The 13,570-nt window shown below is 41.3% G+C and overlaps 1 protein-coding gene across 1 annotated transcript; it reads right to left on the bottom strand.

Annotated features, from left to right (window-relative positions):
- Positions 1-76: 76 nt before the first annotated feature.
- adss1 (adenylosuccinate synthase 1) lies at positions 77-7,176 on the bottom strand. The gene is made up of 13 exons (NM_001139706.1): positions 6,960-7,176; positions 5,533-5,635; positions 5,380-5,442; positions 5,235-5,285; positions 4,618-4,684; positions 4,347-4,454; positions 4,091-4,172; positions 3,877-4,003; positions 3,506-3,660; positions 1,924-2,048; positions 1,405-1,502; positions 1,105-1,254; positions 77-716 (listed from the first exon to the last, which is right to left on the bottom strand). Exons 1-13 carry the CDS (start codon positions 7,155-7,157, stop codon positions 664-666), a joined length of 1,380 nt encoding a protein of 459 aa, NP_001133178.1. The 5' UTR covers positions 7,158-7,176; the 3' UTR covers positions 77-663.
- Positions 7,177-13,570: the final 6,394 nt, after the last annotated feature.

Raw genomic sequence — 13,570 nt, forward strand, 5'->3', positions numbered from 1 at the left:
AACTCACGTTTTAATATCACTACTAGCTACATACTATCATTCCTCAATGCCTAAAATGTAAAAATACCAAGTTATGTAGCTATCATATACGTTTTATTTTAAAGCTTCCAGTGAGGCAGCATCTCATTTACTCATGCTTTGTTAGGTCTTGCTTATGAAATTGTAGCTAGCAAAGACAAATCAAATTCCACATTAGCCTACTACAAAATGACTTGCATTAACAAGGATGACAATTATTTATCACACTCCTAAACGTGTGCAAACAAACAGCTGGTTGATACAAAATATGTGTAGTCTGCTGGTGTGATAAATGAGTAAAGACCGAAACAGTAGATGTAAGGCAGGTAAGGTTACACAGGAGGAAAAGTTATTGGATGTGTTTTTATCTTTCATGTTTGTTGTGTGGCACAAGGTAAGATTTACTCCTGGGTCAGTAATAGGACTTTCTGGCCGACATCATCACAAGGCAACTTACTGATGAGAAGCACTGCATAGATAGATGTAAAGTTACCAACATTAGCAGTCAACATTGTTTCAAAGCTACACAAATCTGTTGGCATAAGTTTTTTTTACCTAATATTAGACAGTTTGGGGGTTGCAAACATATGTCACATCATGCCACATCTTTGCGCATCCATCTTGGGGAGAGAGGAGGTAAACTCTCTAGAACATCTGGATCATGCACTCTCTGGACTTTCCTACACCGACCCACTTAACTGTAGAGAGAAATGACAAAGGACATTTCAAAAAACATGAACACATCCCCAAAACATTCGCACTAGACTTGTATCATCCTTGCAGAACTGGGTACTAGTTATGATATAGACAATAGTGCCCCCTACTGGCACATTTAAGCCATGTCCCTGGTACTCAGTTGGCTCTTCAGTTTCCTATATAGGGGTCAGTAATAGTATGCTGGACTATGGTATGGTTAAAACTGGGTCATGTTCAGTAGACATGCAACTGAAGAAAATGTTTTGAAATGGAGTGAAATGGAGGAGGTACTACTACTACAACCTATAGGCCTACATGTCCAATATGAAGGCTTTATTTTGTTATCAGTTTGGGTCAGCAGGAACACCCTGTATCCTAAATGTAACTTACTGGGTACTCCAATGTGGCTCTCCACAAAGCGGATGTAGTTCTGAGCCTTCTGGGGGAGATTATTCCACTTCCTGGCTGCAGACGTGTCACTCTTCCAGCCGGGGAAGGTCTCATACTCTACCTCCACTTTGTGCAACAGCTCCATGTCAGCTATGTGAGTGAAGGATGAAGATCATTATAAATCAGAGGAGAAATTAAATGTTTTTGTATAGATAATACTTCATGAATTCTATAAATGTCTATTTTACAGGGTAGGCCTAGTTTGGTACAGTACTTTTGAATCGAATTTAGAGAGCATACCTGGGAAATGGGGAATTCTTTTGCCATTGATTTTGTAGGCCATTCCTACTTTGATCTCATCCAGCACATCAAGGATGTCAAGTTTTGTCAAAGCAATTCTTTAAGGAAACAATGTTATTTGTTTAACACATTTCAGGAAAGAGATGAAAACTACTACATGAGTTACATTCAGAGTAGCAGTCACAGACAGATACAGCACATTGAACAAGGCAGATAAAGAAATAACAAATAAAATAACTTGCCTTTCGTGAACTAACACTCGCCCTTGACTTTTTTCTCCCCTACTAGCACTGACTTTGCTGATAGTTACTTTATTTAGGAAACATATACTTACTATGACTGAGATATGTGATTGTCCCACCTAGCTATCTTAAGATGAATGCACTAACTGTAAGTCTCACTGGATAAGAGTGTCTGCTAAATGACTAACATGTAGAATGTGAATGTAGTAAAGAGTAGGGTCAGATATTCAAAAAGAGTTAAGATTTGGCCGCCTGCTTTTCAGTCATATCCACTCACGCAGTGAAGCCATTGATCATGTGAGCGTATCTCAGGATGACCAGGTCCAGCCAGCCACAGCGACGTTTCCTGCCTGTGGTCACGCCCACCTCATGACCCCTTGTCTGCAGCAGCTCACCTGTTGCCTGCACAAAACACACTCCGTTATTTAGAATAGATCATTTGATTGATCAACAGTCAAATACTTCAGTGTTGTCCACTTATTGACACCAATCTTAATAGTTTTTATTACAAAAAAGTATTAAAAATAAACACTTGTGCGGTGGGGGAGATCTTTGTCGGCTATACTCAGCCTTGTCTTAGGGCAGTTAGTTAGTGGTCTGTTGATACAATGTTGGTGGTGTGGGGGCTGTGCTTTGGCAAAGTGGGTGGGGTAACATCCTGCTTGGTTGGCCCTGTCCAGAGGTAACTTTGGACGGAGCCACATTATCAGTCCCCAGTATCTATTCTGTAATAGTCTATCTGCAGGGGGCTAGGGTCAGTCTGTCCCATCTGTTTTAATTATCCTGTCTGATATGGTGTTCTGTGTGATCATAGGTATGCTCCCTCTATTTCTCTCTTTCTCTCTCTCCTCTCTTTCTCTCTCTCCTCTCTCTCTGTATCCCCTCCAGGAGGACCTGAGCCCTAGGACCATGCCTCAGAACTATCTGGCCTGACAACTCCTGGCTGTCCCCGTCCTCAGTCCACCTGGTTGTGCTGCTGATCTAGTTCATGCGGTTCTGCCTAGGGCTATGAAACCCTGACCTGTTCACCGACCTCTGAGTGCTCGGCTATGAAAAGCCAACTGACATTTACTCCTGACCTGTTGCACCCTCTATAACCACTGTGATTATTATTTGACCCTGCCGGTCATCTATGAACATTTGAACATCTTGAAGAACGATCTGGCCTTAATGACCATGTACCTTTACAAAAGGTTTCTATCTAGTTTTTCCTAGCCACTGTGCTTCTACATCTGCATTGCTTGCTCTTTGGGGTTTTAGACTGGGTATCTGTATAAGAGCTTTAAAAAATAAATGTGATTGATTTAATAAAAAGCTTAGTAAACCAATACATTTACAGTTGGAGTGAGGGATCAAGCTGAAACATGTTGACCAGAAACCCCATGGACAGTTCTCATGTTAGGTTACATAACCCCAGACCAGACAGTATATCTATCTTGAACCCTGACTCTAGCCTAAATTTAGGCTTTGAACATGTGATCAGCATGAGAGCTAAAGAGTGTTGTAACAGGCCTCTCACACAATCTGACAGCTGGCAACAGAGGCAGCGCCTTTTGATACCAGGCTTCCTACATGTGTGAGAGTCATATGATCTTAAACACTAGGCTTACTATACATATCCAACTCAACTTGTACCTCAAAAGAAAACAACATTTCCAAACAAACTGTATATATCAAACTACTAACCCTTCCTGTATGTAAATGCACTACACCTTCTTCACCTTCATGGCACAGGTGATAGTGCACTCTCTCACTCAAGGTCACCGGTTCAAGTCTTGCTATGGCTGTTCATCTTTAACATTGCAATAGAATCTCATTGAGAGAGTCAAGAATGTCCATATAGATGAATGAGCTCTTACATTGAGTTGTTCTGTTGGGAAGGCACCAATTCCCACCCTGGTGGTGTAGGCCTTTGATACACCATACACTTCACCAATATTCAGAGGAGGGATGCCAAGACCAGTGCATGCCCCACCAACGGTGCAGTTTGATGAGGTCACAAAAGGATATGTGCCTAAAGGGAAGAGAGAAAGTGGGAAATAAACATACATAGAGATGAGTTGTCCATTTAACCATCACACTTTCTTGTCCATCTTATCATTGGCACGATCCTCAATGTAAGATCAAAACGTTATTTGTTTGTGAATAAAGGCCCACGTTGGAGCTTAGGAGTGTGCGGGCTCTATTTATTTTTTATAACAGTCCGCAATGGGACCATAACATTTCTTACCAAAGTCAATGTCGAGGAGGGCAGCGTTGGCCCCTTCCACCAGAATTTTCTTTGGGGGTCCATGAAGAGCCTCGTACATGTAGTAGACTCCATCCCGAACCATCGGCCGCAACCTCTCTCCATACTCCTGCACAATACAAGACAACAAGAAGTCTCATAGATCTAATATATCTGTAGCCCATGACTATTCATTCAGTGGGGATTTACCATATACCTTCAGTTTTTTCAGCTGACTTTCAGTATCAACTGTCAGGGATGAGTACATGGACTGGTACTGTTCGACAAGGTTCTTGAATCTGAAAGAAACCCCCAAATCATCTCAATCTCTATTACCTTTCACTTTAGTGGGTCAATTTAGTTCAAGAGTAAAGTCTTGAGACAGCTACAACCATATACTGTTGGACTCTCAAAATGTTTATTGTATGTCAGGTTTAGATGATTATATTGTGTTTGTCTGTCAGTAAGCATACTTGGTAGAGAACTCCTTGAAGTCTCCCAGCAGGTCACAGACACGCAGTCCTATGCGAGATGCCTTGCTGGCATAGGTGGGTCCAATGCCTTTCTTGGTTGTTCCAATTCTGTCATGAGAAAAACACACCTGTTTTAGTTGAGGGGATTACAAAGTAGCATTTGCAATTTTCCATCAGCTGTGAAAGTGATTGACTGAAGTCCTGGGATTTCTATTGACAGTGGGCCATTGTACTCTCTACCGTTATGTAAGCAACCATTGCCTTCCCTTACATCTTTCCCTCTGTTGCTTGTCTCTGGGTCTCCTGAATTCCATCCACAACCTGATGGAAATCAAACACTGTTGAAAGATAAAAGCAAAATAAATGTCATCCTTTCTCTAACCACAATACACAAATATACACTGAGTATACCAAACATTAGGAACACCTTCTAATATTGAGTTGCAAAATACAGAAATCATCCCTGTATGATTAATTTTGTATTTTTCAAAATTCAGCATCGTATGATGCAAAATGCATCATATGGGGATGATTTCTGTATTTTTTTAAGTTATATATCTTGGAAACTTGATTGGTGACAAGCAAAACATTTTGCTTGTCACCCTCTGAATGGCACACAAACATGATCCATGTCGCAATTGTCTCAAGGCTTAAAAATCCTTCTTTAACCTGTCTCCTCCCCTTTATCTACATTGATTGAAGTGGATTCAACAAGTGACATCAATAAGGGATCATATCTTTTACCTGGATTCACCTAGTCAGTCTATCTCATGGAAAGAGCAGGTGTTCTTAATGTTTTGTGAACTTAGTACATTATGCAGATAAAAATATCACATATTCTGTATACATCTTCGCTTCATTTGTGAAACCAGAAAAATACACACATACCAAGGTGAGCTCTGTCAGAGACTATTAGTCTCTTCTCCCAGCCTTTGAGACCTGGTCAGAGAATGGAGAAAAAAAGTACTGTAATGGTTTCCACGTCACTTGACAACTACAGCATTGACTGTTATTCTAAAAATATTTAATTTACCTTTCTTCTCATTGTTCTCTGCCTCCTCAAACAAACCTGGTAGGTGTATGACTACGCCATTACCTACAAGGGAACATATGCTAGATAAGAACATACTGACCATTGCCAACTGGAATTAGTGGAAATGGGGATAAAGAGTAGAGAAACACTCACCAATGACACATATACTTTTGGGGTTGATAATTCCACTGGGGAGAAGGTGGAAGTCATACTCTTTGCCTTCCACAACCACTGTGTGGCCTGCATTGTTACCGCCCTAGAAGATCAAAACAAGATTGTGTTTAGCAAACCTCCAACTGTCACCAAAGTCAAGCAGCTTGATTTCACCAAAGGACAGTTATTGGTTTGATTTATGGCTGTTTTGCGTAAAGGGTGAGCAGAACATGGACATAAAACTGTCAGGACATACACTGGCCATACATCCAGAGCAAATGTAGAATCTTATTTTAGTCAGTGTGTAATAGAGTCTAAGCCCCCTCCTTGTCACCAAGCTACCCCCTACCAACTATTTTAACAGACTTGGCTGCCAGACCCTACACTCCATGCACCCCGGCTAAAACCTGGCCTTCTAAATGTCAAGTCACACTGGGAATGTGACCCTGCACCAGCCCAGTGGGTGGGGCTGGCTGAAGAAGTACGCAGAGTGCACAGTGCTGTGACCTACTGTCAATGGAGAGTACAACACAACAATTGTGTAATGGACTTTACACTGTTAGTCTCCCAATAAATGATTTATGAGCAAGTTTTGTTTTTCTTTGCCGGTCAAAGAGAAACTTTGATCTTAAGAAACTTTGCCTAAGTGTCATTATTGACATCATCTTCATTAAGGTGGTCAAGCTCTATATAGTAGAATAGTTTATGACACCCTCTTTATGATATCAATAACCCTTTGTAATTCTATGAGTATTGATCTAATTGTGCTCTAATGCTTCCCTCCCCCAGCAGTACTGTGTGAATTTAGCTTTTTGCCATATGTTGGTACTTCGGTCTATTTGAGCATTTTACTGTATAGGTCTTCAGATAGATACAATTTAGTGATGTGTGAGGTATGAATCCCCAGTTGAGAGAATATGCTTGTAATGATCATGTTGTAAGAAGAGACAAATAACCAGTCAGTAGCATTCCAATTTGAAAAGTTTAATTTAAACTCCAGTCAAGTCAATAAATACAAATTCAGTTGAAATTGAAGAACGGGTAATAGTCCACCAAGGAATTTTTTAATTCTTAAAACAATTCAATCTAAACTAATTTCCTGCAATGATAAAATAGAAAACAAAATGGAACTTTATTGATCCTAAATTCCCTTATAACCTCGAGGACATCACATAACAGAACATTTAGGGAAAAAAATGTTCTATTTCAACCATTTTCCAATGCCTGCCCCACACCTGTCAAACTGTAGTACAATAGGCTACAGTGACAGTCACTGATTCCGATGTGTTGGAACACGATTTGCTAAAGACGCACCATGAATTTTACAGTAACCATGCTTATAATTCAATGACATGATGATATAACTTTTGTCAGTTCAAGTATGTGAACGTTGCATTAATATCGTATCATAATACACACGATATTACCTGACATCTGCAAACAAGGTCAGACTCAGTCGCCAATAAATCGACGACTTTTCCTTTGCCTTCATCTCCCCATTGCGCACCGAGCACTACTGTCACTTTGTTCCCTGTGTCGTTCCGTGGCCGCTTCAGCCCTTGGGTTGGGTTGGAGGGTGGATTTGTATAACTCTTGTGGTCTTTTGCTGACCAGCTAAACGACATGATGTTGCTTATGCTGTCCGTCTGAAACAGACTACAATGTTTCCAAGAGTAGCATTGCCATATCAATGTCTCCGTGATGTCAGGACGCACGGACCGCAGTAGGCATTACTATTAGTCCAAACAGTTGTTTCTATTGGACACATTCAGGTAGGTCCCTCCCCGTTTCGTTCTGTTAGCTTCCGTTCAAGAAACGTTTTGCAACAGATTCGGCGTAATGAATTCCCCCCGATCTCTCAAGTCCACATGTCAATATAAAACTTGTTTGATGCCAATAAAAATAAAGGCAAATATAATTATTCCGTTGGTGGGCAGTTAGACACTTTTTGGGCAGTTAGGTAGACTACAATGCTTATATGAAATTCATAACTGGCACTCTAATCTTTCGAAATGGTAGGATCAATTGTAGACCTAAATTGGCACTCCACATGAAAAAGGTTGCCGACCCCGGCTTTACGAAGCCACACTTGTGGAACGGCGCGTAGGCCCACAGTGTACCATGACACAGTCATTGTCTCCTGAGCTTCCCACCAACATTGTCTCATTGTACTGCTTTCAGAGATGTTCATCATAATGTGTGTGCACAACTCATTTTTGCATTTGCCCTTCTGCATTATTCACACGAAAAAGACATATATGTGTTATTTTGCCGATTTTAATATTTTCTTTTTATTGGCCAGTCTGAGATATGGCTTTTTCTTTGCAACTCTGCCTAGAAGGCCACCATCCCAGAGTCATCTCTTCGCTGATGACGTTAAGACTGGTGTTTTGCGGATACTATTTAATGAAGCTGCCAGGTAAGCTAGTTGAGAACAAGTTCTCATTTACAACTGCGACCTGGCCAAGATAAAGCAAAGCAGTGCGACAGAAACAACAACACAACAACAACATGGAATAAACAAGCATACAGTCAGTAACATAATAGAAAAAAAGAAAGTCTATATACAATGTGTGCAAATGGCATGAGGAGGTAAGGCAATAAATAGGCCATAGTAGCAAAGTAATTACAATTTAGCAGATTAACTCTGGAGTGATAGATGAGCAGATGATGATGAGCAGATGATGGTGTGTAAGTAGTGATACTGGTGTGCAAAAGACCAGCAAAGTAAATAAAAACAATATGGGGATGAGGTAGGTAGATTGGGTGGGCTATTTACAGATGGACTATGTACAGCTGCAGCGATCGGTTAGCTGCTCAGATAGCTGATGTTTAAAGTTAGTGAGGGAAAAGTAAGTCTCCAGCTTCAGCGATTTTTGCAATTCGTTCCAGTCACTGGCAGCAGAGAATTGGAAGGAAAGGCGGCCAAAGTAGGTGTTGGCTTTGGGGATGACCAGTGAGATATACCTGCTGGAACGTGTGCTACGGGTGGGTGTTGTTATCGTGACCAGTGAGCTGAGATAAGGCGGAGCTTTACCTAGCATAGACTTAAAGATGACCTGGAGCCAGTGGGTCTGGTGACAAATATGTAGCGAGGGCCAGCCGACTAGAGCATACAGGTCGCAGTAGTGGGTGGTATAAGGCGCTTTGGTAACAAAACGGATGGCACTGTGATAGACTACATCCAATTTGCTGAGCAGAGTATTGGAAGCTATTTTGTAGATGACATCGCCGAAGTCGAGGATCGGTAGGGTTGTCACGTCCTGACCATGGTAAGCTGTTATTTTCTATGGTAGAGTAGGTCAGGGTGTGACAGGGGGGTTTATTCTATGTGTTCTATTTCTATGTTCTTAGGTTCTAGTTTTTATTTTCTATGTTGGTTTGTTTGGGATGATCTCCAATTAGAGACAGCCGGTCCTCGTTGTCTTTAATTGGAGATCATACTTAAGTAGGGGTTTTTCTTCCTGGGTTTTGTGGGTGAATATTTTTGAGTAGTGTTTGTTTCTTCTCTGCGTCATGGTTTGTTTTGTCTATTCAGTTATTTGATGTATTGCATAGTTTCACAGAGTAAATAAAAATGTGGAACTACACACACACGCTGCACCTTGGTCCTCTCCTTTTGACAAGCGTGACAAGGATAGTCAGTTTTACTAGGGTAAGTTTGGCGGCGTGAGAGGAGGCTTTGTTGCGAAATAGAAAGCTGATTCTAGATTTGATTTTGGATTGGAGATGTTTGCTATGAGTCTGGAAGGAGAGTTTACAGTCTAGCCAAGACACCTAGGTATTTGTAGTTGTCCACGTATTCTAGTCTAAAGAAGTCCAGTTTTATTGCTTCTTTAATCAGGACAACAGTTTTCAGCTGTGCTAACATAATTGCAAAAGGGTTTTCTAATGACCAATTAGCCTTTTAAAATGATCAACTTGGATTAGCTAACACAACATGTCATTGGAACACAGGAGTGATAGTTGCTGACAATGGGCATCTGTACGCCTATGTAGATATTCCATAAAAAAAATCAGCCATTTCCAGCTACAATAGTCATTTACGACATTAACAATGTCTACACTGTATTTCTGATCAATTTGATGTTATTTAAATGGACAAAAAAATGAGCTTTTCTTTTAAAAACAAGGACATTTCTAAGTGACCCAAACTTTTGAACGGTAGTGTGTGTGTATATATAGTACCAGTCAAACGTTTGGACACACCTACTTATTCCACACTATGAAATAACACAAATGGAATCATGTAGTAACCAACAAAGTGTTAAACAAATCAAAATATATTTTAGTAGACACCCTTTAAAAGCCACCCTTTGCCTTGATGACAGCTTTGCACACTCTTGGCATTCTCTCAACCAGTTTCAACTGGAATGCTTTCCCAACAGTCTTGAAGGAGTTCCCACATATGCTGAGCACGTTTTGGCTGTTTTTCCTTCACTCTGCAGTCCAACTCATCCCAAACCAGGTCACTCCATCACTCTCCTTGTCAAATAGCCCTTACACAGGCTGGAGGTGTGTTAGGTCATTGTCCTGTTGAAAACAAATGATAGTCCAACTAAGTGCAAACCAGATTGGATGGTGTATTGCTGCAGAATGCTGTGGTAGCCATGCTGGTTAAGTGTGCCTTGAATTCTAAATAAATCACTGACAGTGTCATCAGCAAAGCACCATCACACCTCCTCCTCCATGCTTCACGGTGGGAACTACACATGCAGAGATTATCCGTTCACCTACTCTGCGTCTCACAAAGACACAGTGGTTGGAACCAAAAATCTCAAATTTGGACTCTTCCGACCAAAGGACAGATTTCCACCAGTCTAATGTCCATTGCTCATGTTTCTTGGCCCAAGCAAGTCCCTTCTTCTTATTGGTGTCCTTTAGTAGTGGTTTCTTTGCAGCAATTTGACCATGGAGGCCTTATTCACACAATCTCCTCTGAACAGTTGATGTTGAGATGTGTCTGTTACTTGAACTCTGTGAAGCATTTATTTGTGCTGAAATTTCTGAGGCTGGTAACTCTAACTTATTCTCTGCAGCAGAGGTAACTCTGGGACTTCCTTTCCTGTGGCAGTCCTCAAGAGAGACAGTTTCATCATAGCACTTTATGGTTTTTGCAACTGCACTTGAAGACATGTTCCGGATTACCTGAACCTTATGTCTTAAAGTAATGATGGACTGTCATTTCTCTTTACTTATTTGAGCTGTACTTGCCATAATATGAACTTGTTTTTTTACCAAATAGGGCTATCTTCTGTGTACCACCCCTACCTTGTCACAACACAACTGATTGTCTCAAATGCATTAAGAAGGAAAGAAATTCCACAAATTATATCTTAACAAGACACGCCTGTTAATTGAAATGCATTCCATGTGACTACCTCATGAAGCTGGTTGAGAGAATGTCGAGAGCGTGCAAAGCTGTCATCAAGGCAAAGGGTGGCTACTTTGAAGAATCTCAAATATAACAAATATTTTGTAACACTTTTTTGGTTACTAGATGATTCCATATGTGTTCTTTCATAGTTTTGTTGTCTTCACTATTATTCTTCAGTGTAGAAAATAGTAAAAAAATAAATAAATGATTAGGTGTGTCCAAACTTTTTACTGGTCCTGTATATATTATTTTGCATTCCCTCACTAAGCTAACTACCTTCACAACCAAGAGGACATAGACAAACAGCCTTAGGTAAGTGTCCTTTTGTGTTGTAATTTCACATTTGGAAGGTGCATTGAAACTATTAGCATGATTATATCATTTCTAGCACAGCCAGCTAGCTACCTAGCAAGCTATATGAATGATGAACTAAAATTAGCTACTCTTGAGGGGATCACTATTGTAGGTAGTTATGAATAGCGATAACTTGATAATAATGGCAAAGTTGTTTCCTACAAAACATTTGCCTATTTTAGCAATGTCATCATATGTCCATGCCCCTATAGTGTAATTTAGATGAAACAGTCATTAGCCTCCGTCTATCATGACTTTTGGGCACCACTATGGCGCCGCGGGCAGAAGGCGTCTTGAAAACGTTCATAACAATGGCATGACGTGACCCAGTGACGGAAGTGCGAGCTATGAATAGCAACATTTGTCTAATTTCCCCAGCTTTCAAACTGTGTCTGTCTGTCTGTCTGTCTGTAGGAGTTCCTACTGGAGGAGTGGTTGTGGCCTTGGAGGGCAACTTTACTGGAGCACATGTGGGTGCTCATTGTCATGGAGTTAATCTATAACAGCTGATACAAGTAGGTATCCCATGTTAGCTAATATGCCTGTGCTAGCTAGCTAGCTGGAACATATGGATTTACAGTACTAACTCATATTTCATTAATGTACATGGTTCACTTTGACCCAAGAGAACACTCCAGACTAAGACTTTTTAAAAGAGGTGGAGGCCGGTGGGAGGAGCTATAGGAGGACAGGCTCATTTTTATGCTGAAATGGAATTAATGGTATGGAGTCAAACATATGGTTTCCATATGTTTGATGTTTTTGATACCGTTCCATTCCAGCCATTACAACGAGGGCGTTCTCCTATACCTCCTCCCACCAGCCACCACTGTGCAAAAGTTAAGATACTATTATATGGACAGAGTCGACCTGATCCTAGATCAGCACTCCTACTCTGATGGTAAATTCTCTCTCTCACTCATCCTTTCTAGAACTTTTTTCACCCACTGTTCTATGATAAGTAGATGTGGGTGAGTGGACATACACATCTGGGACTAGCCTAGCCACAGATGTTCTTCTCGGCAAGGAGTATTTTGACACCCAATCACCATGAAATATGCTTTATTCTGCATTCAACACTTCTATTGCAGGAGAGCTGAGCACCTATCATATCCTCTGCTGTCCTTCACCCCTCGGTGCAGTCTGCTGACCATCGCTGGGGCCATGAAAAAGTCTGTCAACCGAAGTAGGAGCCAAGTTTATCACCATGCAACACTCTACCGAGGTAGACTATGCTTTGAGTAGCAACTGACTGACTGACTGACAGTCAGGCAGGCAGAGACACACTCAAATTTGACTTGACATTATATTGACAGAACTTTACTCAGAGATACCCCCACTCTAATTCATCTCCACCCTAGGTTCCAGGTGATCTCCCGTCTTCTTCATAGTGGCCTCAGCTGGACTCCACTGCATAACCTCTTGGTCAGCTGGAAACCCACCGCATAACCTCTAGCCAGGTGAATCAAGAGCTTCAGCAGAGACGGAAGAGGAAGCGAGACATCCTGGCGTTCCTATGTCACTGCCTTATCCGCTTGTTGCCCTAGCACAGTGTTTCCCTACTCCAGTCCTCCATCAGTACACATTTGTATTGTAGCGCCAGACAAGCACATCTGATTCAACTTGTCAACTAATCATCAAGCCCTTGAGTTGAATGAGGTGTGTTTGTCCGGGGGCTACAATGAAAATGTGTACGGTTAGGGGTACTTGAAGACCGGAGTTGGTAAACAACGAGGGAGTTCTATTAACCTGAGCCGCGGTGCACTGGTCTATGACCCACGACGTGAAAGGGAAAAAGCGGTGAGGGAGGAGTGCCCTTCTCAAATCTAACAGTAATTTGTGCCACTCTGTCATGTTGTCGACAAGGCAGCAAGGAGCATCTTTCAGAAACACATTTTTTCCCATAAAATATGTTTCAATTTTCAAACTAGTTGCTTTCATTGTGATTGCAGATAATGCGTTTTTATCAAAAGCAATCACTTTCACATGTGAAAACACAGTCCTACTCATTACTCCATGTGCTTAGTCTAGCCTACAGTAGGCTATCTCTTTTCACCCGCTGCAAACTGCTCCCACTGGGGCAACCCAGGCCAATAATCGAATCCCTGCTCACATTTTAAGCCGCGCCCACCCATACTTGTGACCTGTTGGGAGAGTTGTCCATCTGAACAATTTCTTGTTCCCCTTTTTGAAGTTACCAATCGAGTCCGTCAATAATCCCAGACCTAGTCACTGCTGTTGCCTAGTTCTGGGTTTCCGAGACTACCTGGCTGGTGGCTTGCACTCTTAATCAATACTTTAAATAGA

The sequence above is a fragment of the Salmo salar genome, chromosome ssa01 (genome assembly GCF_905237065.1).
Source record: "Salmo salar chromosome ssa01, Ssal_v3.1, whole genome shotgun sequence".
In the NCBI taxonomy this organism is placed as follows: Eukaryota; Metazoa; Chordata; class Actinopteri; order Salmoniformes; family Salmonidae; genus Salmo; species Salmo salar.